Source organism: Diadema setosum, chromosome 10 (assembly GCF_964275005.1).
Source record: "Diadema setosum chromosome 10, eeDiaSeto1, whole genome shotgun sequence".
In the NCBI taxonomy this organism is placed as follows: domain Eukaryota; kingdom Metazoa; phylum Echinodermata; class Echinoidea; order Diadematoida; family Diadematidae; genus Diadema; species Diadema setosum.
Window position 1 is genome coordinate 28,631,934 of NC_092694.1, and position 26,743 is coordinate 28,658,676.

The 26,743-nt window shown below is 38.6% G+C and overlaps 1 protein-coding gene across 1 annotated transcript in view; it reads right to left on the reverse strand.

The window, feature by feature from the left end:
- LOC140234169 (protein EFR3 homolog B-like) overlaps positions 1–14,743 on the reverse strand; it is a 34,927-nt gene extending 20,184 nt beyond the window's left edge. The window contains exons 1-10 of the mRNA XM_072314241.1: positions 14,733–14,743; positions 13,428–13,504; positions 11,922–12,049; positions 10,182–10,332; positions 9,564–9,685; positions 7,310–7,456; positions 5,584–5,712; positions 2,859–2,937; positions 1,374–1,509; positions 295–465 (exon numbers count right to left, since the gene is read on the reverse strand). Of these exons, the coding sequence (XP_072170342.1) occupies positions 295–465; positions 1,374–1,509; positions 2,859–2,937; positions 5,584–5,712; positions 7,310–7,456; positions 9,564–9,685; positions 10,182–10,332; positions 11,922–12,049; positions 13,428–13,504; positions 14,733–14,739 (1,147 nt within the window). The 5' untranslated portion in view covers positions 14,740–14,743. The remainder of the gene's footprint in view (positions 1–294; positions 466–1,373; positions 1,510–2,858; positions 2,938–5,583; positions 5,713–7,309; positions 7,457–9,563; positions 9,686–10,181; positions 10,333–11,921; positions 12,050–13,427; positions 13,505–14,732) is intronic.
- Between the last annotated feature and the right edge of the window lie 12,000 nt (positions 14,744–26,743).

Consider the following 26,743-nt stretch of genomic DNA (forward strand, 5'->3'; position numbering starts at 1 on the left):
CTTGCTCTTGCATTAAGGCACACTCTCTGACTGACTATTTCTTTCAATCTTTTTTTTTCTTTTTCTTTTTTTGAGCGGGAGTGAGCTATACTGATTATGTGGCTATGATTTCTGACTGTACTGTTAGCATCCTACCTGGTAAATTTTGGTCCTTCAATATTCTGAATACTGCTGCTATTCTTGAATTTTGGAACCCCAAATCCTGAATGATAGTTGAGCCACCTACGAAGTTTGTTGATCACACAATCATGGTCCATTGATTCCTGTTTGCAAGAAAGCTGACTCCACACTCACCCATCGTGTCGATGATGGCCTCTTCGAACAGCGCCTCCTCGCGCTCGTCAAAGTTCGGCACCTGCCGGGTGGGCTTGGGGGACGGTGTCCTTTGGCCACCTGAGAGCCTCTGCTCCACTGACGCCCTGAGGTGACGCAGCAGTGTGTTGAAGACCTCAAGGACAGAAGTTCCTGAGAAGCATAAGAGCATGATTCATCAATGGGTATGGAGAGGAGATTTCACATTTCTGACTGAACTTGTAACAATGTTGCTAAAATACACCTCTAAACTTATTCAAATTACTGGTAATGTTTCTTGCATTACATCATTTCTACTGCCAGGGATGCACTCCAACCCATTTTTTCTACTGGTTCAACCTGTCTGTCTGACTAGTAGGTACCCAGTTTTTTTTTTTCCATCTTTTACTGGTTTATTCCTGAAAAAGTTATGGTCCCACAGTGAATTTTACTGGCCCTGGACCATAAGACCAGTGCCAGTGTGCAGCGTTGCTATTGCAATTGCAGTTGATTGACAAAATGCCCTTCATCAATGTTTGGTTATCCAATGTTGTAGTAGTTGCCATGATAAAGAAATTATGGGCAGATATACACTATCATATAGAGTACTAGGATTTAAACTAGGATTTAAACACACGACCTCCTGATTGCTAGACAAGCGTCGATATCCACTAGACTACCGAGATTCTGCCTCATAGACATTGATGGTTCTGATCCCTGGTAGCAGAAGGTATAGCATATATTCAAATTAATGATTCTTGAGTCAAGCTATTTTCATTGCAAGGGCAAATTCGTCAATCAGTCGCAATCTCTAAATTTGCTCAGTGTCACAAATTGGTTTCAACTGATTTGAGTTTCTTTATACACTCTTCATTCTTCTGTCCTCCACATTCAACATTCAACTTCCATAACTAATATGTTTTGATCGTCGACTCTAGAACATGTTACTAAACTATCTAAACAACACACAGTACTGACGAATCTCACCAATTCTCATCCAGGTATCTATTCATAACACAATGCCAACCAACGGCACTGGAGAATCCATACTGAGGGTTGCAATGAGATTCTGCATCACTCACCAACGGCCCCGTCTGCTGCTATGGCAACCGTCTCCTTGAGCACCTCCACGATGCTGCGCTTGATGCGAGGGGCGCTGTTCATGTTGTCGTCCAGGTGAAGGAGCAGATAGTGGGGTGCCACATTCAGATATTGCGACTGTACAAACACAAGGGGCACATGACAAACTCAAGCAATCATAAAGATAAAGCTACGTGTAGCTAAATACAAGATATCCACAGTGGCGGATCCAGGGAGGACCGCACCGGGCGCACGCCCCCCTTTATTTTTTGTTGAAACAAAAGAAATAAAAAGAAAAATGGGGGAGGGATGCGTGCGCCCCCATCCCTTTAAATTTGTAAACACGCTCCCTCTTTACGGAATTCCTGGATCCGCCCCTGTATCCACTATGTGGGATGTGGGGTTCATCTTATACCAGGATATTATATATTTCTCTTTTTTTAAGCCATTATTTACAATTTGCAGATGAATTAATAGCACAGCTTAAGTGCTTCAAAATAGTTCTAAAATGTCAAATCAGGATAGAAATAACCAATGTAGAAATGTTAATCGGTATACAAATTGTAATCAGTGTTAAGCAATGCTAAACAAACAAAATGTGAATAGTTATAATAGAATAAACAATCTACAGTTATGTTTTATTGAGAAGAATAATAGTGACATCTTACACTTTAGGCTTTACTGCAAATTTTTTATATGGTAGGATGTTTTGTGATACAACTGACCTACACATACATGTATGCATACAATGTGATAACTCAAACTTTTTTTTTTTTTTATCACTGCTCCCAACGGTAAACAATACCTTCAAAGTGAAGACAACATATTTGAAATAACGAGCCACACATGCACATTTGAAAAATATGAGCACAACTGGTTAGGTCTTGAGAGGATATCATAAGATTGGATGTCAGATTGCAACGTCCCATGGCAGCCACTTTCAAGACTTGAACAAGGAAACAAAAACACACACAAAAAAATGATGATGATCTCTTGGAAGTAACACATATTGGAAGGGGGGGGTATTGTGATGTACAAATAAGCACATCCTCTTTATTCATTCAATTCAAAAAATGACTTTTTAAAAAAGAAAGAATGAATCGAGGACTCGTGAACAAAGGTCAGTATGGGAAGGGCATAGGCTAACAAACCAGTATCAAACAGCTTATTTTTAAGAACCCACAAGGGTTGTGATGATAACATAACCATGCTCTCAAGATTGCTGCAAGGTTAAAGATAGTCTGGTGCCTTATTATTTTTTCCTGTATGGCTTCAAAATTAAAAGAGAAAAAAAAAAAAGAAAAAGAGGGGAAATACCAGCTTATTTTTGTTGGTGTTGTCAGTTTTTTGTTGTCTTCCACGACTGTGGCATCATAAACTAATTAGCTTACTGGCACCCTATTTGTGTTTCAGTTTGTTCCGGCATCTGCATTTTTTTGAGGGGGAAGACTTAATACCGAGATTGGTGGAGACCTCTGTATAGATACCTGCATAGAGTACATAATGACTTTGAAGACCTTGACGGCAAAGTTAGTTGGAAGCCATATCTCATGGAGATCCAGATGTCTGCAGGAGAAAACAAAAAAACATCGAAGTCAACCTTTTACACACTCTCCTTCTCATCACTTGAAGTCTGATCCAACTTTCTCCGACTGCTCGCCATGCAGGGCTGCCGTTATTTGCGCATCGAAATCAGGGTGGTTTCCAAAGGGCATTCAGGGAGATACGCTGTACCTGTTTTGATTATTCACAAACAGCTCGGTGGGCAAAAATCATTTCCAAATCAGGGAGATATTTATATTCTCTTTTAAGGACATGAAAAGATATCTAGGAATCACGGGGGACTTGGTTTTATGCCTCTGTTATCCCACGGACATGGCTAACTTGACGTCTGACCCGATTTTGTTAAACATTGATCAGCAACTGCCATTAGTAATGCACACTGCTCTGTCACAGCACACACAAGTCATGCACCACGTTTTAGAACAAAATTACTATCGTACATTTTTGTTCCAATCCTTTTTGAACAGACACATTATTTCAGAATCAGACAAAAACTCACTCATACCAAGGTTCCATAATGAGGCAACCCCCTGCCTCATCTCTCTGACATCACAATTTGAAACAAGGGGTAAAGAGAGGTTGCCTATTCAATTTGAGATTCTAAAATCACCACACATTTACAGAAGGGATCCATCAGGCTCTCAAAGCCACCAATCATGATGCACAAGTTTATGCACATTAGTCTCCCTCCTCAGTAATGGAGACCAGAACTGGCAGGCATAGTGTCTTGTATTCTGTATATGAATTGAGGACACTGTATCCAAAGAGAAATCTCATTCTACAGTGTATATAGATATTTTCACATTTGTTTGCACATTTTCAGCCCCACATCTTCAAGCATAGCTCTGTGTGCAAATCACAAATATCTAACCCTCTATGTTGCGAGGCATGTAGCTTATAAACTTCCCAAATTGAAGCACTTTCATCTGCATTCAGTATACTTACATCCAACATGACCTTTGTGTAGATTAGTAAGCAAACCCAGGTGTAATAATGATCTTAAAGGACAAGTTCACCTTCATAGACATGTGGGTTTAGTGAATGCAGCAATATTAATAGAACACATCAGCAAGAGTTTGAGGAAAATCGGACAATCCGTTTAAAAGTTATGAATTTTTGAAGTTTCCGCTCAGTCACGACTGGATGTGAAGACTACTATGGCTTGTGATGTCACATGAGTACAATGATATAAAGAAAGAATAAAGAAAATTCAACATATTTCCATTTTTCTCGCATAACGAAAGAACACTCAACTTCTCTCTGTCAGAAGGCAGGGGGAATACTATTACCCTTAATATACGTCAGTGACAAGTCGAAGAAATGTGCACTTTATTGAAAAAGTGAAGTTTTGTGACCTTCTCTTTTTATTTTCCTTATATCATTGTACGCAGGTGACATCATGCACTGTAGTAGTCTGCTCATAAAGCAGTGACTGCGCAGATACTTCAAAAATTCATAAATTTTGAACGGATTGTCCGATTTTCCTCAAGCTTTCACTGATGTGTTCTACTAATATTGCTGCATTCTCTCAATCTTTATGTACATGAAGGTGGACTTCTCCTTTAAGTCCAACAAGAAGTCAATGATGACACAATAGGGATAAGGGGGGTTAGGTAATCTCTATTCACGGATAATTAGTTCCCAGACATGTGCCCATTGGCAAACAAAGCATTGTAGTGTGTATGCCAACGGGCATAGGAAGTACAGCAAGGGTCAATCATACAATGACCACCCCCCCCCCCTCTAACCCAAAGAGCTTACATTGTACATTATATGAGTACAGTAGGCACTCTCTTCCATCGCTCTATTTATTCCATAGCAAAGTGCGTATTACCTTCCCTTAAACAATCATCCGTACATTTATCTTGTATAATATTTTATGACTCGACAATTGTATACGTATTATCATATCTTACTTTTTGTTTCGTGAAAATAAAACATTACTGAAACTTGAAACATTATAACCTAGAGTGCTTACTCACCATACACCCTTTATCATTTCTTTGTGGTTGCGCAGATAGACATGAGGCACTAGGCTTACCCCTCGTGCTAGCATTCATGCATATGAGCAATCAAGGAGCGGCCAAATCAAGGAGCTCAGACTCGCATAACAGTTCAAAAGCTCTACATTTGTAGTATGCCCTGTAAAAACGTTTACTCGAGTGCGTACATAGAGCACACACGGGGCAAAGTTAGCCACTGCTAAAGTGGGTAACATATGTGTGGCTCCTTCTGATCACAGACATTATTGTATAGTTTGTTCTCTATAGACCGATTCAGGTTCATTGAGGGCAGCAGCCATTAGCTCTAACTGCGGTGTCCCAGCCTACCCCCCTCCCCCACCCCCCGGCAACATGTTTATCGCGCACTTGTAGCAGGAGTATGCGCACTTGTAACAAGGTTCGCGCATTAAGCAAGCGTTCGCGCACTCAGTACGAGACGCCTATTGGCTAAAACAACCATGCATCAGTTTTTCATTCCATTCGCGTGCTAAAGTAGGGAGGGGGTGGGGGAGTGGGGGGGGGGGGGGTCGACGGGACACCGCAGTAATGGCGCTGCCCATGCCGATAATACACAAATCGCCTCACAGAATCGGTCTATAGGTAGTGAGAAAAAATCTCTTTGGTCCAACCCAGGGCTATGTCTCACCTGAGGACTGGTTTGAGTACAGAGTGGATGTTGTTGTAGGCGGCGCTGCACATGACGTTGCGAAGGCACGTCTCTGCCAGAGCGGCCGGATTCTCCTCCACGTTGTCCGACGCTGGAGATTCGTGATTGCTTTTGGAGGAAAAGGGAAGAGATTATCATCAATCAATCGCACGTCAGCATGGCAGAGAGTGGGTGCTTTTGATTGCTTCTTGCCAGCGATTTGGTTTAACATTTTTAATTTTTGTTCTCATGTAACAACTTCTACATTAGGCCAAAAAAAAAAAATTGTTGCATTGGCGTAACCCGCCCGACCCTAAAAATTCCGCCGACCCCATGTTTTTTTATTATTTTTTTGCTATCGATATCAAATATCTTGTTGATTGCGATCGCGATCGCACAAACCCGAAAGTGGAAACGGCTCTGGGAATATCGGATGTACGAGGGAGAGATCTAGCGCCACGCATAAGCCTTCCTTGATCAGTACGTCATCTGTTTCCAACACAGACACGTACTCTAACAAGATTTATTCAGTGTATACGTAGCATTCAGACTGCGATGTATTGTGCACAGTTTTGCCGTAGGTTTCTTGTGTGGAGAACTTACACGAATCTGTATATGTGGGACTGTAATAGAGATCGCCGTGTGCGATGAAAAGATCGTACATATGGGTCAATTTGCATCTATCTTATCTAAGTCAAAATAGTAAAATATGAAGTGAAAACATTCAGGATAGGGATTTCAACATCTTTAAATTCTGTGAAGGGGTATAATTCCAGTAATATCGGCCTCACAAATGATTTGTAGAATAGATGAACACAGCACATTCGGTGCAGCAGTTGTAACTGTTTACCGAGCTGAGCACGAGTTTTACACGTAAAATGTAGGTAGCAAAAAAAAAAAAAAAAAATCCGCCCGACTGACCCTATTTGAAAATCTCATGTTACGCCAATGCAACAATTTTTTTTTTTGGCCTTATGTGCTGAACTTCCCAATGATATATAATTTGGCTCACTGCATTCCAGAAATCCTACCGTCAAAACAGTCTCAAGGCTGGTGGTTGGATTAAACAGTTTGTAGAAAGTCCGCTCTGAAGTTCATCCGTTGTATCACCTGCTGTCAAGCACGAATAACTATCATTAGGTACAGCCATGAACACAGTTGGTCAAGCGAAATCAAAGATAGTAACATACTTCAAGTTTTCCACTTCGGATCATAATGAGACTCTGATATCAAGATATAAATCTTTCATATTAAAGCATCTTCTCCATGGATGTATGCATACATGCCCGCATAGCCACAGAGCTTGTCTATCACATTACACAAATAAACAAACAAACAAACAGGCACATAGATAAACAAAGACACAGACACACAAACAAAAACAAGCCACCATACAAATAAAGCAGTCCACAGACAGTTCTACATACACACTTTAAAAAACGCACAGACACAAATGCAAACAAGCAAACAGGACTACAGACACAAAAACTGAGAAAACAAGACCTCATTGTTAGATACAAATGTTACGATGTGTGTTTGTTTCGATGAGTATCATTTTGTATTCTATGACATAGAACAATGCCATCCCAGTGGGAGGGGAAAAAACGAAACAAAACAGAAAAACAGACCCAATGACACACAAATGGACAAGCAAGCGCACACACATGCAGACAGAAAACAAACATGCACACCCAAACCAACATATTAGAAATAATCCTGAACTCACTTCTCAAAGCCTTCCTGCATGTTGAAGAGCAGGGAAGGGATGATCTTCTCCATGTGTTGTTTCTCCCAAATCTTGGAGACCTGGAGCTCATCGCTGACCGTCTTCCTGATCACACCCTGGATCCCTTTCAGGCCTGCGATGCGGATTCTGTAAAAGAACCGCCCATGTAATATCATTTGATATTGAACAGTCTACATGAGTACTGATCAGTGATTGGTCATAACACAATCATGTGACTACAGTGAAAGTGGAAATTTTCGCAGTGTTGAAATTTTTGCACATTTTGCGCAACCAGAAGGTAGCGCAAAAATTAAAGCACGCAAATGTTTTTGCATGCCATACATGCTAGTTTTAATTCAATGTCCTGAATCCACGGAATTAAGGGCACGTAAAATTCATCTTACCCAGCCATGCCCGAAAAATTACTCACACAAAAATATCCACTCCTACAGTAATGCAGTAAGGATCAAATGTTACGAGCAGTAATATCACATCAGGTAATATGTACAGTAATGTAGGAATATGACTGGCGGCCAGTGAGGCTAGAATGAAATGTTGAGACCATTATAGTATAACATAATTATTGCCTAGTCTATCAATGTTATACATCATTCGACAGTCCCTTGGAAGTTACGTACATTGTCCCCTCAAGGAATATTTTCCCCGCTCTCTTTGGGGAAATATAACTCCCATAGGGATTTCACATGTTATATAACTCCTTTAAAAAGGCCATATTTGTATCAACAGATAACTGGCATTGGGAGCGAAGATAAAAAATAATGGCCATCGGAGGGAACATAACAAACGAGCCAAGTGTTTGAAATGCCCTTGAGGGAAGCCATAAGGGATAGATGACCTCCACATATACGTGTAGCTTCTAGTGCTCTGGGCATTACAACATTGCGTACATTCCCTAACAACAATAAGTCAAACTTTGTAAATTCATATGGGTGAGTACTCTGAGAATTGCAATTTATAATATACCTTCGATTTTAATGGGATCGTACAGTTTTGGTTGGGACATAACTTCAGGTTTCTAACATTTTTTGGTGAGATAATGAGAAACCTCTTGAAATATGAAAGAGCATGTCATTCCATGAGGAATTCAATGTTTATTTGATGAAAATTGGTTTTGAAATGGCTAAGATATCGAAAACAGAGCAATTCTAATAAAGTGTGGGACCCACCTTTTATTACAATCGCTTTGTTTTACTTTGTTTTTGGATGTTTCAATCATTCAAAACCTGATTTTCATCAAATAAAGTACACAACGCCTGAAATCACGCAGAAGCTTCCTGGCCACTGTCTCCCCCTTAGAAAGCAACGTATCAACAGAACGTATGAAACTGTGGGATGACAGATTGAGGGAATCCGGATACGACAATCACATGCAAATCAATCCAACTGAGTCACTCACTGCAGGTTCCAAACAGCCATGGATCACCTGGCGTAGTTTGAACAAATTTAAAGATCGCGCATGGGGAAGTGCAAGGCAAACATGCTGAAGTGGGGGTACACTGATAGCTCTGCAGAATGTGAGTGTGGGCAGGGCAGCCGGACTATGCCTCATCTTCTGAGCTGCAATACAATGTTACAACCTTGCACCGAGAGGGACCTGGCAGTGGCGAATGACGTGGCTCTTGCATGCGCTAGACATTGGGAAATGGTTGTGTGATGACACGAGATGATGATGATGTTCAAATAAACTTTGAATTCCTCTTAGAATGGTATGCTCTGTACTATTTCATAAGTGTTTTCTTGGTATCTCGCAAAGGGTTAAAAGCCCAATTCTCATCTCCACCAATACTGTACCATCCCTTTAATTCTCTGCAATAGCATTTATCAACCACACTGGCCAAAATCATAAACACCTTGAGAGCTATGCATGACCAATACACATCAGGGGCCAGGCAAGGTTTTAGCCCGTTGAAGACGAGTCCGAAGTACACTTGGGCAGGTGTCTATGGGAAATGTATTTTGTAGCATAATCAGTCCGTCCTCAACAGGGTTACATGGGGGGGGGGGGGCTACAGGTCTCTCAGCCCCATCCTCGATTCTTCTCTCTTTTTTTTTACTTTTTTCTTTTTCTTCTTCTTTATCATTTTTTAAAATAAAATACAAAAGTGCTATAATGCGCATCACTGTCATTTTTAGCACCATACAAATTCACGAGAAACCTGACCATAATAGTTATCACCATCATCATCATCACTAACACTGTGGCACAGTAACACATTTGCGTGGAGCAACTCACTTTCTCCTGACTGCCAAAGTCTCGTAGTTGTTGTGACACATGGAGCTGAATTTGGAGATGAAGAAGTCGTAGCGGCGGTGGTAAGAGGGTGTGTCCTCCTCGATGTTGGCAAACTTCACAAACTGCATGGAGTCAAAGCATAGAGACGTTCTTGCATTACGACATGGGCAGAGTTTGGACAGAGGGCGCTGTTTTGTCTTGTCTAGACAGTGATCCCAGTGATCATGACAGCTGGACTGACCTCAAAGAGAGTAAACAAGCAAACTGACTGCTCTAATCTAAACTGATACCCACTCTTGAGAAAGGTTCCACTACTAACAAACAGCATAAACCCCATTTTCATTTTGGACACCAAACTGTACGAGTTGTATGTGGAGAAATTGCACAAAGTTTAATCATCCTGGCACTCTTGTTTTGTCAAACCGTGATTCTACAGTTGCAATACCAGATAGGGCTATACCAAATATTAGCACCCTTGAAACCACCTCTCACATGGGTTCAAGATGATGTAAATGTTGTTTGTATCTATTTTGCCAAATTTATTTTTAGCCTTGCACCTCTGGCTCAGGTGAGCTAAGAATCATGTTATCAAGAGAGCATTTGATTGTGTTTCCTTACCGATTGTGTACCATAGATTTGCAGTTCAATGTTGTTCGACTCCAGCAGCTTGTGTACCATCTTCAAGAAGCTTTCCACGAAGAGATTGAGACTCTGGGCGTGGCAAGCGAGGAGTAGCTGGTCCAAGGCTTGCATGGAGATCAGGACATACCTGCAGTTGAAAATGAGAGATGCAAACAACAGAAAGAGAAATGTGAATTGATATTAACCCTAACTAAGCCGGGGGGGTTTCCGTGCGATGTATCGCAGGGGGGACGTTCCGTGCGATGTATCGCTATCGCGAAAAAAGCTATCGCCGTGATGTTTCATGACTTTTTTCTTTCGAGTCTCCAGCATCTTTTGACACCAAATTTGCGATGCCCGGGCGTGCGGTTCTGAAGTTGCGCATAAATATGTACATGCATGCATGTCAGACCAAAAATTGCTCAAAAACGTGAATTCATGTACAATTCCAATGCAAACTGTGCTTGCACTACAATCAAATTTCATAAAAGCATGATTATTTTGGGGTTTTATTGATTAAAATCAATTAATAACATGTTTTCCTTTTGGGAACAATGTCACAGACAAATTTCGTCGAAAAAACAATGAAAAGCATAAAGTCGAAAAAACAAGGAAAAACATAAGAAATTCAAAAAACAATAAAATACTCATGAATTTTTTCCCATGGCACAATTTTTTGTTGTCGTTACATTTGCTAAGGACACTAAAAGGAATATTTACACAAAAAAATGTGCCTGTTTTGTGGCTTATTTAGTGATTTATACCAAATTGTCTGATTTCATGCATTATTATGCATAAATTAACATAATTTAGCATAAATGATAATTTTTTTGAAAAATTAACTGCATGGTACTTTAGATTACGTCATAGGCAATGTGTGTGCCAATTTTCGTCGCGATCGCGCGGTCGACGGCCGATATCTGGAGGGGGGCTCTAACACTGTGTAATGGCCACCAACATCTGGAGCACTCTGGAAGTGGTATGTGGTGCTCGCTGGGCATACAGTGTGTATGTCCTGTGCAATCGAAGGTCACCATGACATTAATACGCCCCTCTCAGCCACTTCGGGTGTGGTCTTGGCGAGCACTGGTTCTCTCTATGAATAGATGCAAAGGGGTATAAAAGTCAAAGCGCTTCAGGAGCACTTCTGAGCCCAACTTTGTGCATAAATGGAGTATACAATGTATGTACCCAGGCACTTGCTTAACTTGCAAAGCTTTTTCATCAGTATTCATTTATTCATCCAAACCTGACCTGGTTGTAAAGTTTAACAAGCCCAGTCAGGTGTAGCAATGTGCCTCAGTTCAACAGGAAGGCCATAGTGACATGATAGGGATTAGTGGATTAGGTAATCTCTATTAATGACATTAAACCCTCGATTCAAGCTTTCTGTGCAATCAGGGAAGAAAGCATGCCATTACACATGCCAGCCAGCAAACAGAGCACATTAGGGTATGAGGCTACTGGTACTATACTTTTTTTTTTCATACATAACCACTTGCACATGTAGTTGTATCAGATGTTCAGGAAGATACAGCGTAATTTTTTCCCACCACACATTGCAGTGAATAACATCATAGCATAACAAAAACACCTCTCACAGTCTGAAAATTCACATTCCTTTGAACATTACATCGGGTGAGAACGAGAAGGGCAATAAGTTGCCACTAAACCTATAAAGTGTTCAAGGCAACTTAACGCCCTTCTCATTCATCTAGTAGGAGTGTTTCAGCTCACCCTATCCGCTGTCTGTAGACATCCCTGTCCAGCCGCTGGGCGAGGTAGCTCCCAATCCGGTCCAGCTTCTCATTGTGTGACACAGCGTAGAAGGTCAGCTTCTCCATGTTGCTCCGAACGAGACCCTCCTAGTTATTCAAAAGTGAAATAAAACATTCACAGACAGATAATGAGCAACAGGATTAAGCATACAGGTGTATCAGTCACTCAAACTTTCCCTGTCTGTTTATTTTTTTCTCATAAGTATGTTTGTTTCTATTTGCATGAATTTAGGTACATATGACCTTCTTTCACTATAATTTTCAAACTTACTACATGTAGTTTTAAAGCAATATGACATTGATCATGCTTTTGAAAGTTTACCTTAGCATTGGGCAGGTTCATATGACTTTCTTTCACTGTAATTTTGAAACTTAGTAGTTTTAAAGCAATATGGCATTGATTATAATTGGAAAGAAGATCTATTACAGCAATATGACATTGATCATGATTGGAAAGTTTACCTTAGCACTGGACAGAAACTAATTGCTCAAGATATAAAATGCATCACCACTATGTAGAACTCTGGCACTAGATTTAGATTCTACACCATTATTATAATTGCATTCCTTGGCACAGTATCATGAGCCTGTGATACTCCTCTTTGACAGACACCTTGAAAGGAAAAACGACCTGCAAAAATTATACACCAGTGTATTGTGGTCAAGTTAAAAAAAAAAAATAAATAAATAAATGATAACATATATATATATATATATATATATATATATATATATATATATATATATATATATGTATATTAATTACAACAATAATAGACCAATAATTTTTCTCAACTAACGGCAATCATTAGCAGGTACGATGTATGCTGCGCCCTATCATAGACTGGGCTATCGTAATTTGGGGGTTGTAAGCCCTCTGCATATACAATACACCAAATGTTTTTTCTCATGTAAGCATTTTGTTTGAGATCAAAGGCAAGTCTCATTTGCATGTTCAAACTTCTGATGGCATTAGCAATTATAAGAACTAACACAATTTGTCCCAGTTCCTCCAAGGCACACAAATGTACATAATGTACATGTACACGTATCATGGTGCTTTTGTCTACAACCTGTTAAGGATGAGCCGATGTGGTTAAATAACAAGCATTTCCCATAGACACCTGCCAGAGTATACTTGGGATACAATATAAGTCTTCAATAGGTGAACATGTGAAGATGAAAAGAATCCAACATTTAGCATGTTTATATCAACAGTACTTTGTGGTTATGTTTGACACGTTTCAGAATGTTTTCATATCAGTTGTGTGTATGTATCATAATTTTAACCCATTCAATCTGGAGAGTCCCTCTCCCAAATGCTAATGAAACTACGTCTGCGAATCAGACTGTTCATTGTATGTACTGGGTATGTTCTAAGCATCTGTACAATGACCAATATACAAAATGTAATTTAAAAAAAAAAAAAAAAAAACAAAGTGGAAACACACGTGATCAGCCATACCTCAGGGGTGTCTGGATAGATGTTGTCCACCAGTCTTTTGTACCGAGGCTTGCATGCCGCAAAACAGTTACAACAACCTGTATAGATATTATGGGGTATGGTGGTAAAGCCTAAACTTGTACGAGCACAACATGGGAAGCATGGGTTTGAGTGACCAAGTTTGAAGAATGGAAAGAAATAAATGATGAATTTACAAATCAAAGCGCAAATCAAATGTAATCACGAGACACAATCATTAAGAACAGAAGTACGGAAATACATTTATTGGTAAGTAAATCAAATACATGACGGTTGTTATATAGTACAAGGGCACAATAATGCATAACAACATTCAGTATAATTTACGAAACATTTCATTCAGCGTACAAAGATAAAGAAAGAAAAGGACAAGAGCAAAAGATATAAACATCACGATGAATGGGGAAAGGTATTATTCATGCAGCAAGGTATACAAAGAGAAACAGAAGAAGAAAATAAAGAAAAGGCTGCTAACAAATTCACAGTAGCAAAAAGTCTGCATTTTTGTTCAATAAGGCAGATTTAGCAGCAAAATTACAGAGTTGAGCTGTCTACTACTATTTGATGAAATAAGCATGGGTTTTTGTTGTTGTTTTCAATCAGAGCCTAAGAGGCCATTAAGTTTTCATACTACGCAGTGCTACAGTCTATATGTATTAGTGTATACACAGGCTACTCTTGAGGCAAGCTGTGTCTCCCCCCCCCCCAAAAAAAAAAAAAAAAAAAGGCTGACATTATACACAACTAGGGCCTACTAACTTGTTAGATCTACAAATGTTGTACAAAACCTAACATTACACAACACAGTTCTAGATTCTAGTTTAACGTGTTAGTCATGCTCATGGTCACCCAATCCGAGGCCGAGCTGCCGAGGTTGCCTGAAATTTAAATCATTCCTCCTCTTATTTTGCCCGTAAATCAGTCAAATCAGTATTCAATGATACATAAAGGTTGATGTCCTCTGTCCGCTTGGCCCCTGCATAGGGGTGTTGCCATATTGGACAGTATCAAATGAGAAGTTGGACATCGGTGCCAGGGCAGGGCATCACACAATCCAGCAGCACCAGCTTAACTACAAGAGATTATTTGACACCGACAGCAATAACAGCATGTGGGACTGTGCAATATATCTTGCGTGCGAATATGCATAAACTGGGTCGTGCACATTTTCCGCTAATTTAACCTCCGTATAGGACAGAAGACTATAGATGTTACACGAAAAGCTCTCATAATTAGAGTGGTATGGCATTAATTAATAGAAATCAACTAGAATACAACGAATAATACCTGGCATTTTCACAGTAGATGTCAGGAACGCCTTTCTCTCTAAATTCTGATAAATTATAAGTAATGCTGCCCTCAACAGTCTTAGTTTACAACATGTACGAGAAGGTAGTTTTTTTTTTTTTTTTTCTGGTTTTATCTGTTTGTTTTTTTTAATCAAAGCAGCGCTTTATTTTATCATTGACATTTAAAAAAGTAATATATATATATATATATAATATATATATATACACATATATATATATAATAATATATATAATAATATATATATATATATGTATGTATGTATATATATATATATATATATATATATATATATATATATATATATATATATATATATATATATATATATATATATATATATATATATATATATATATATATATATATATATATATATATATATATATACATAATATAGTGGTACGATGTAGCTTGTCACGACATGAGACTGAATAGAAGGGGGGAGATGCAGAAAACTCACACGAATACCCACCCATCCCCCACCCCCCCACCCCCTCCACACACACACACACGTACGGTACCCTAACATTCTTTACACACAGACAAATATTCACCTAGTAAGTACCGGTACCCATTTAATGAGCTGCAAACAGTTGCCATTTCCCACTTTATGTTACCAGTATGTATTATGCCCAAATTAATGCCACATTATTTCCTGTCCATAGGCATGTGTGCGGATTTTGTGCACATCTGACTCACTAACACAGAAAGGATTTGATTAATGGCAATGGATTCATTTCCCTTTCCCTGGCCATGTTTTGCAGCTAAGAGATTACGAGAGAGGTATGAAGGAAACCAGACATTGTTTCACCTTGAAATCAAAAGCCGGGAGCCAGGAGCTTAGCAGCACTATGATGTTCATCAAGTTCGGGTTCTCATCTATAGGCCTACAGCTGCTCAATTCAGGCGAACTTATGAAGAGACAAAACTACGACAACAACAGCAACAATGACGATCACAATATTTACGATTTTTGTGTCGGTGTACATAATGTTTCCGATCTGGGTGAATTCGGGTGAATTGACTGTAACTTGTTTGTCAGCTCAAAGTGGACTATGTTCTTCTTCATCGGTCTGTTGTGCTGTTGTTTGTGTTGCAAAGTATTATATTTTGCGTATTATGTAAAACTTGATGACCCCCCCCCCCCCGTCCAAAAAAAAAAAAAAAAAAGAAAAGAACAGAGCCTTATCAAGTATCTCAGTCTTGCAGAGGCAGGTAATGCACCTTTACCATTTACAAGCAACAGGATAATACGACAATGATACAATATTGAATGATAGACCAGATTATAAGCTTGGGACCTTGGTGGCTTTCAGCCGCGAAATCGGTAATATTTTATTTGATTATTCGAAGCATAGTACCAACTGATGACATACACTTCACAGCCTAGACATTAATTGTGACACTGCATCACAAAACAAACAAAAAGTCGCCAGACATGCAATTTTAGTTATAAGAGTATATTCTGAAAGAGCAGGCTTTAAGCTTTAAAATGATGTATAACTCAAATCAAATGGACTCCTCTAACCTATCTAAATATTGGAAAGAAAGCACACACTCAGGAAAAGTGTGAACTGAGAAAGGAGGCTCTGAAGTACAGGGTCTATTCAAGTGCTTAATCTTTACCAAGCCGTGCTTGCTGTGCCATGAATGGGACAAAAAAAGGATGAAAACCACTGGAGTAACAACAATGAAGGGATTATCATATTAAACTGAAATTGAGCATGCTGTCAATTGAGCATTCTGTTCGTAATTTATGCCAACTTTGAAAGCAGTAGCATCATCCTTTCAAAAGTTATTAAACTTGAAAGTGAAGAGTATGTGCAAGGTTCTTAAGAAATGAAAAGGGGACTATAAGGACACACCTAATCACACTATTCTACCCCCCCCCCCCAAAAAAAAAAAAAAATGTTTGAGATAAACTGCTAAAAAGGCACATTTTCCTGCCCGTTTAATGATCCCAAATTTTAGCATGATGTAGAAGAAGACTTGCTCTTTCAGAAAATATGAAAAAGTCGGGATTGGCTGATTTGACCCATTTCACCTATTTTCAGTCCTCACACAAAATCAGTGTGTGCGACTTTTTGTTCGCTTTGTGATGCACGGTCACAATTGTGTGTGTATTTCGTCTGTGTATTATAGGTCTATCGTTTGTCAAAAAAAAAAAAAAGCATTCCCTACCTATGGTTTACGAACACATAGTTTGTGTGAACTGAGCCTTACGAAAATGAACACTTACTCTTCATGGTCCCTATAATGTCGTTACATCAAAAACCCTGATGCAGCTACAGGGATTGTTGTCTTTGGTTGATTAAAACGTGTAATTTGACGACGTATGTTGTGAGTCAACATTATCTCATTGGTTTCGACGATGCTTTGCCAATTGAACCACTCTCGCATATTTTACACATTTGGATGCAACAGAAAATATTTATGTAGATACCCTCCCAATGGAAATTGCGACGACATCGCAGCTGTTCAAAATCATATCTGGTTTTTTTTTTCCCCCGTAATGAGAAATTGTTTTGCTTTTCTGATTGCACATTGCACAAGGAATAAATAAAGGCAAAACTATGTAAAACATGATCTTATAAGCTTTGGATAACTTTCTTTTCTTTTTTCATCCCTTATGTACTTGAAACCTGAAGCCCTATAATTACATTTTGATCTCACGTAGGGTTCTCTGTGTTTTCATTTTCCCCCTCGCATGAAGTATAGATAGATCTAAAACCCTTTCGTCATCTCTTCCACCCCTCTCTCCCTCCCTTCTCTCCCTCTATAGTCTCTATCTCACCATCTCCCACTTTCTCTTTCTCCCCTCTCCCCCCCCCCTCCCCCTCCCCCTCTCTATCTCTCTCTCTCTCTCTCTCTCTCTCTCTCTCTCTCTCTCTCTCTGTCTCTAAGACTTCAGTAGGCCTATAACATGAGATGGAAGAGACAGCTGCTTCAAGATGTGAGATATGAGTTGTCTTATGCTGCTACATATAGGCAAAACATGTCAGACGAAAATCTTCATTTTCGTAGTCTTTCAGGAGACACGACCTCCGGCCGACGTTGGAGGGAAAATGATTATTCTTAGATGGATCGTTGAGGCTCGAGACGAAGCCGAGAGAGATGATTTTTGCCTTCCCAAAGTAACTTTTCGAGCCCTGTGGTCAAAACATGTTGGCTGATCCCGTCAAGAAAATAGTATTACATCATCATGTATAACATTTATTATATGTCATAAGTGCTTTGAAAAAAACGTATACCTTCGACTTTATTTTCGGTGGTAGCCATATTTGCAGCGTCTCAAAGTTGTAGATTGTGCATAATATTACGTGTCATAATATTGTTTGCGGCTGCAAACCGCCGCGTCTCAGCGTACAATGATAAACGTTTTACATAATTGCTACAAAAGTAGCACACACGCGTTGGGAAGGTGATCGCGATGATGCTGCATGACAATACATGTGTTATTCACCGCACGACCATGTATATAAAAGGTCATCTCCTATAGACGGATTCATAATGAATTCATGCCAATGGCCAATCTTGTACAGTGTAACATGACCTTAATATTGATGTTGTAATTAAAGTTGTGCAGAACATGCTCAAAATGACAGGTATCATAATTTATTTGATAAAGCATCATAAAGATATTGCCTTTTGAAGAGTGTATCAAAACACTTGGTTATATTTTTTTCCAAGAGATTAAAAATATAATACGTTACATATTAAATTCATAATGTGTTTGACCCTCCCTACACTAGTCACGTAATTGCATTATGAACAATCACCAATCACCGACCATCTGACCATGCAGTACTAATGTATACCCCATTTGGATTAATTTTATGATGTACCCGATACATGTCATCCTATATATATATATATATATATATATATATATATATATATATATATATATATATATACATATATATGTATATATTATACATGTATATATATATATATATACATATATATATATGTATATATTATACATATATGTATATATATATATATATATATATATATATATATATATATATATATATATTATGAATATACATATATATATATATCATATATCATACTATATATATTGTAATCATACTCAGTAATCCTTCACCGTCGATCATAATGACTGATGTGGCTGTTCTCGACTACTTTCACTTCTGACACTACGAACGCTATACCCAGCAATGACCAGTATACAAATCAACACGAACATCAACATCCATCCATCTTCGAGGCTTTGATTAACAATCAGAGAGTAGATCCTCTATGCTTTCGACAATTCAGTACACTGTATTTGTTAATCAAAATTTTGAAGAATGGAGAGGCCCCCGAAAATTCGTCACTAAAAATAAATCAATGGAAAGTTTTCATAAAATTATATGTATAAAACATAGTGTATCATGATCATGTATTCTCATACATAGCACTGCGATTTCGTGAGCATTGTAGACAATTCTGTATTTAACATTAGTTATTGTTTCAAATCTGAACTGGGAAAGTCGATTCTTGGATTAATTGTATTTAGTTGTTTGTTTGATTGTTTGCTGGTTTTACAAACTACTACTTTTGTCCATCGTAATAAAAAAAAAAGTGAACAACTTGGTTCCTATAAATTCAAATGTTTAAGCTTCTACCAACCTTTAATTACCATGGTTGTTACATCGGAGAAACTAGCAGAACTTTGAATGAGAGACTTAGGGAACACAAAAGGGCACTGAGGCTAAACAACCCATCACACTCGGCGATAGCTGAACACGCTTACAATACAGGACACAACATTGGATGGGGTGAGGCTCTTATCATTGACTTTGAAAGCAACTGGTTAAAAAGAAAAGTAAAGGAATCACTTTGGATCAGAAGGATTAATCCATCTCAATAGAGACTCTGGCTACACCCTCTCACCCATCTATGGTCCAGTGGTCAACAAAGACCGGCGACGGCAGCAAGACAACACTTCACTGTGCTAGGCTTGAGGAAGTCCTCAGGAGTAGGACGAAAGCTTGTCCACTACAATTAAAGGTTGGTAGAAGCTTAAACATTTGAACTTATTGTCATCCCCAGCCGATGAAAGTTTTTAGTATAACTTGGTTACTGTTGTACGTTGGGGGAATCATCGCAGCCAGACCTTAAAAAAAAATGGCATTCAACTTTTGATACCATAAAATCATCAACTATCTATACAGACCGACAGACGTAAATGAAGACAAAGTGGGAACGCATACCTTGCTTTTGTGCAATATTTTGTGTATTTCGTCTATTAATGACAAAGTGCAAAATAAATAAGTTTGACAAAAACGCTCCAAAGTGGAGCCACCAAGTTTAAGAAAGTTCCTAACATTTGAAAATATCTAAAAACGCGCCAAAGGTGACACGCTAAAACTCGAACGAGATATAAATCTATGAAAAATCGTCTTCTCTTCAGTACAAGTAGATCACATATAAATAGTAAGTAAACAACATTTCTTTCTCATTGTGTTCATTTTATAAATCTACACAAGTAATAAATGTATAAACTATTCAAGCCAAGGCAAGCTTTAAATCCATCTGTTTTTGTTTTTCTACGACAATGTTTGAACATTTAAGTGCATGGAAAAATAATGAAAGAATCCATTTCATCGACAACCCACAGTGACTTGACGAAAGGTAAAGAAACCAAAAAGTTGACACATCAAATGTACGTCCATTTGAACATAAAATACACAAGTTTTATAACTACCTTGTTTTCTGAAAGATGAGTAACGACTGGAATCAAAACGCTGTAACAAAACGCAGATATGTTATTACAATTCACCATTTTTTTTACACGTTCATCGGGTTCTAATCAATGATATTCAATCAAAAAATAAAAAAACAACAAAAGTGACTCCCTTTGTCTCTTTATTTTTGTTACAGACAATTGCAAATATGATCACATGCCATTTTTAGCATGCGCAGGTGGTCTGTTCAAATAATGCGCAATGGCACATTTCAAAATATTTAACACCAGCAAACTGTTAAAAAAAAATCAAACAAACAAACATAACCTATTTGCAACGGGAGAGCGGTCTGTTATACTGTATGTTAACAATACATGTATTTGAAATTACAACACATCTGAGGCAACGGATTAATTGGTCGAAAGCCGCGAGTTCGAGCTGAAACTTTTTCCGTTCGATCCAAATCCTTTTTTTCACTGTCGCGGAGTATACGTATGTTTGCTTGTACATGTATTTAGTGACACCTGGCAATAGCCCTGTCAGAAAATGTCTTCCCCCCCCCCCCCACCACCACCACCACCTTTGTATAGACACCATAAATATATGCAACATGCTTTTCTAGTTGTGATGCCAAAGTTTGTATGAAAAGCTTGGGTAGTCACCTTAACTTGTTGAGGAGTGAACGGGTGAATATGATCATTGTCTCGTGTGAATCGCGAGCCTTCCTACGGAGAAACATGTGAGTGGTACTGTTGCCACTGCCCGAGCCATTTTTATCACAACTGGACACACTGTGTGTTAAGCGCTACCGCTATCAAAGTCATGATGGATTTAGAGTAAGCATAGATAATTGAACAGTCTAATTCATGCGTTGACAAACATGTATACAGTTTGACTTTATTTTTCCCCGTTCCACCTAAATTTACCTTCTTCAAAATGATTTCCATTTGGATGACATAAATACTCTGCTCTCAAATAAGTAAACAAATACAACAAAGCAACGCGAAAGCATTGTGAAGACACCCTGTTGTGTATGAGATGCTCAATGTAGCTTGAAGTCCATTCCGCATAAACTCTGATTGAAACACGCAACTCATTTGCACTTCTATTCGTAAACTTAAACAACTCAACTGATACTAAACTACGAAGGTAATTCAAAGATTTATATCTTTTTATGCTCATGTATATATAGAAATATACCACATCCACGCAGATATACACAAGGGCCTGGTCAAATCCTATGGTAGAAAACAGATCATTTGATGTAAATCTCTAGATTCTTGAGTAAATGAAAAAAAAATAGGTACATAAAACCTTGTGTACGTACAAATGTACACACTCAAAATGAAACAACACAGATACAAACGCAAACAAAAACTGCACTGTCAATGTCCAAATCTGTGACAAACGCAAATAACAAATTATAGTATCGCATTTCAGCAAACGTAGAGTTGAACAAAAAATATTGCACTGATGCATCTCCCAACACTTTCTCGGGCAAACGGAAAGGTCTACGCTTTTAAAGAGGAAATAAATAAGGGCAAGGGAATAATATACTATACTGTAGATTTTAAATAACACAGACAGGTCACAAATAAATCGCCTACAAAACAGGATGTATGAGCACATGCAACAGGGCAAGCTACGCGTTTGATTTAGCATCAATGTTGGTAAACCGGTAACCTGAGTTAAAAGTAGATTGCTGTAGGTCTATTCAGGAGAAGTAGTGGCACAAATCTTACGTTTCATGAAACTTTTTGTTGACGCTGCTGTACAAAGTTCCGACTTCCTGAATAAACATGCGCCACAAATAGACGTCAAATAGTAGCAATAATGAAACATAATACACTAAACAAAACACAACGTCTTGGACAAAGGCGAATATCATAAGATAATCTTGGATTCCGATTTAACCCTTTATGTGCTTTGAGTGCCGCTTGGCACAAAAGAAAACATCATAGTGTTGTACACACTGTCCCTGGCACAAAAAGGGTTAAATTACATAGCTTTATGTCCGTCCAGGGATAGTCTTGACACGAGTCCTTTTTATACAATCTTTCAATATCCTGAATAAACAACCGCTACATTAAACAATTTAAACAATGTCAAATAAAACAGCATGTTAACAAGCCTGGAAGAAGAAGGCTAACTTGGTGAAAATCCCAAAGCAGTAACGCTATAGAGAGCTCGAAAGTTACAGCGATTATCTGGTTATTTGTATCTTTCTCTTCAATTCATAATCATCTCTGTTGCCGTGTTGTTTTTGTGTTGTCTATTTTTTTTTTCTGGACATCATAGCGATGCGATCAGCATTCCACATTAAAGTCTTGTCTGAGTATATGCAATATCAAGAACCAAGATCAACATTGAGAATTTCTCAAACATGTGGCAACACTGACTTCGATCTCATTTGAGAATCAGACCTAAGACAACTAGAAAATGACGTTTAACCACCTTTATGCTTGTCTGTAAAATAATTATGATCATGATAGTAATAATATAAACAGAAAAATGAAATGCCTTGGGCATATTAAATAACCATGTGAGAGGTACAGTGAGGTAAGATAAAACGCACAAATAATCATCACAAACAAAACGTGACTCAATTAACTCTTATGTGATCAATTCTACACATTACTGTCTATTATGATCGCAACTCTTGAATAATACAATGCGATAAATTGTCATAACGAAGTCAAATCTCACACTTAAGGCAAGTAAACCGTGCAACGTCGTGTCCATTTGACAATTTCTGTGCTTTATATCATAGACAAAAAGATAAAAACAAGTAAAACAAAATAATTTATGCTCTTTCATGGAAAGATTGATATAAAACTATTTTTGTTTTTATTTTCGTCATTGTCATGCAATCATATCTCTTGGAGAGGCCAAGACATTAATACTGCCTCCATCCCATAACCAACAGTTTGGCCCAAGCCTCCATAATGATCATGACGAACATAAAACTAATGAACACGGTGTTCCAACTGAAGTAGAACCTAGAACCCTTTGTAAACTGTATCGCTGCCAGTAATCTTTAAAGATTAAAAGTAGATTAAGATCGTCCCCTCCCCCTCACCCCATCTTGATTGCTACCACACCCGGGTCGTGTTCTGTAATAGTACTCTCGTTAATAAAGAATAATCCATTCCTCCATACTTTAGAGACAAATGAACTCGCTTCAAGTACTGTTATTCTGAGAAAATTATTTTTAAAAAAGCACGAACAAACAAACAAATAAAAACTCGCAATTTCAACATTGCATCTATCGTCAAACAGACTGCGACTTCGCGCCATTACTATCTTGATTCATTGTCTGCTTGAAAGATGTCTGAGGTCGTTTTGGGGTTGTTTCGGTTGTTTGTGTATTAGCATGTCGCCCTTCTATCTAAACTCGCGATATAGCTATAGCACACGGGCACCGTCGCGTCGAAGTAAACATGGCGATTACACAAGTATTAATTGTCACGTGTTATTAGTCTGTCTTACAGCCACATCAACTGTGATGGACATTTCAAGTGTGTCCAATCACAAGAAATGTCTTGATGTTATCAGATTCGCTACAAAAGCGTATGATCAGAGCCAACCTGCCGACTTGCATCGGACAATGAAACAGCACTGTACCTTGGCTTTGGTTGTGTCTTTGCTTTCTCCTCATTTGTTTCCTTAAAATTGAGACTATGAGATAAGAACAAAGATAATATTGCACATCTTTCGCAGAGCACACGCCAGTACAAACGAACCTTGTCTGGATTATGAAAGAAGAAGACGTATAAAAAACCTCTGTGTGAAACCCCGAAGGTAAGACAGAAAGAAAAAAAAGGAGACAATATTTACAATTCAAATACACAAAATGATACCATATCCATATACGTATTCATTCATAAACATGTTGTTTAGAAATCAACAACAACAAATACAACAGAACTCGAACCAGGCATTATGAATTATTGATTGAACTTAAAAGTAGACATGTATGAAAGAATTGCTGTTCAGATCCGCCTGCCTTTTGATTTTCCTTGCTTTTTTTTTTTTTGTTACTAACCATCATCATGGACCTAGGAAACGATTCCTGCTTTGATATTTCCGTCTACCGTCAACTAAGGTAGCATAAAATAAGAGCGCAAACAATAATATCGACTCGTGCAGTGTAGCTTCACAAGACCGCTAAAATTTCGCCCGAAGGCGCAAATCCACAAAGGAAAGAATGAGGCAGAGTAGGTGAATAGATTAGAAATGAGTTTGAAACCTGTGCCTTGCGGTGCAAACTCGTAGTATTAGAAAACAATCAGGTGTGTTATCGATCAAGTGTGATTCTTTCTCCATTTTTTTTCCACAAAAAACCCCCAACAAAACAAGAATGCCTCTAACCTTGGCTTTACGGGTTCACCTTAAAAGGAGCAAAGCGTTTCACTCATCACTTGTGAATATTCCACTGGTACCGCCATGTACACAAGAGACAAAAAAAAAAAAAAAAAACATTTATGAGTGAGGGGCTAGGCGTTATCCGTCGCAAGTAAATCAGATATACAGGACTGCTGGTAGTTGCGCTTTTTCACCTCTATTCCATAGAAATAAGAAAGCAATAAAAGAAAAAGGAACATTAAGGGGACAGAAATTGGCAAAACTTGGAAACCTTCAAGAGTATCAAACCTCGCTGCTTATAACAACACCCCCCCCCCCGAAATGTTGAATGATTCCATAAATCTTAAAGTTGAATTTTGATGTTACACCTAGTCACCAACGGATAGATTACTACATGTGGTTGCCTTACATGGAAACAGGTGCAGATCCATAGATGCAACATTGCTCTGGTGGACAAAAATAAAAATGCGAACACCATGTCTGGTGTATCTTCAAAGTCTTACACCACCAATAATACATCGAAAGCAAAATGCGGCCTCGCGATTCCCATGCGCCTTTGCGATGGATAGATAACGACCTTTCCGACTATGAAACAACAGCATGATCAGACGAAGAAAAATAAAGTTTTGTGGAGTAAACGAAAACGTAAAACGAAACTTAAATTGCACTGTAAACGTGAACATAGCGACATCTTCGTGTTTAGACAAATATACAGAGAAGTCGACAAGCAATCTCAAACAACTACCCGTTTGCCATAAAAAAAAAAGACTCATACAAGTTCGTATAACATATTTTCCGCCAACCAATCTGTGAAACTACAACCTTCATACGATGTGGGCACACTCTACACCCAAACAATATGCTGCCAAGTTATCATAACTTTTGCAACTTAACCATAGCATGACAATTAAGGTACGACTGAGTATGGGTACTACTGTAAGATATAAAAAACAAAAAAGAAGAAAAAAAAAGAAATTGGAAAGAACAAACGCTCACATTTTGGTCTGCAAACGGTTTCATTCGCGATTCAAGAGTAGAATAATTTGGAAATCATACAGTGGTTTCCTCGACATCATAATGAAAGTGTTCTGAATTTCTTGAAAAGGGCCTCGGAGCATTTCCATATTATTATCGACAGGATTCGGTTGTCGGTCGTCCTCTTAACTCATCCAAACACAACTTGGCATTCCCTCCCAGCACACTCGGTATTGGTTCGATTCTGTTTGCTTTTTTGCTTGCCCGTTTGCTTCTGTGTATTTTTGTATGTATGTGCGTATGTGTGCATGATGTATGTATGTATGTATGTATGTATGTATGTATGTATGTACGTATGTAAACTAGTGCATGCATGAATGAATAACTGTATGGATGTTCGTGTGTACATGTATGTATGCATTTATGTATGTATCATTTAACGCACGTACATTGTATGTTTGTCTATTTGTCTGTTTGTTTGTTTCCATACATATGGGTGAATAACCAAACTGTTCAACATCGGTTTTGCTGGGGCTATTTGTCGCCATGGGCGACGTCTTGTCGACGTAGACCTATAGCACGTGAGCATCGTTTGATAATTCCTTTTTTCCCATCAGGAAAAAAGGAGAACTCCAGAGCTAACCATAGGTTTGGGTCGCAGCCGAATGTCCTCTCCCGAAGCAGGTTCGTGAGGTCTCCGAAACAGATCGCGAGAAGTCGTCATCCTCCGAACAAAACCGAAGGGATTTCCGTCGCGCTGTCTTTGCAGCCCGTAGTGAAATCTCGTTGGTCGCGGTGGAAAAGGGACGACAGGACACGGACATTCGTGACATCTCAGAGCACACACAACTCTCTTGAGTTGCACTAACCCTCTCGATATACAACAAGACTACGAAGAAGCCCATTGACTTCTCTGAACAGAATGCAGAAGTGACGCCAGATGTCATG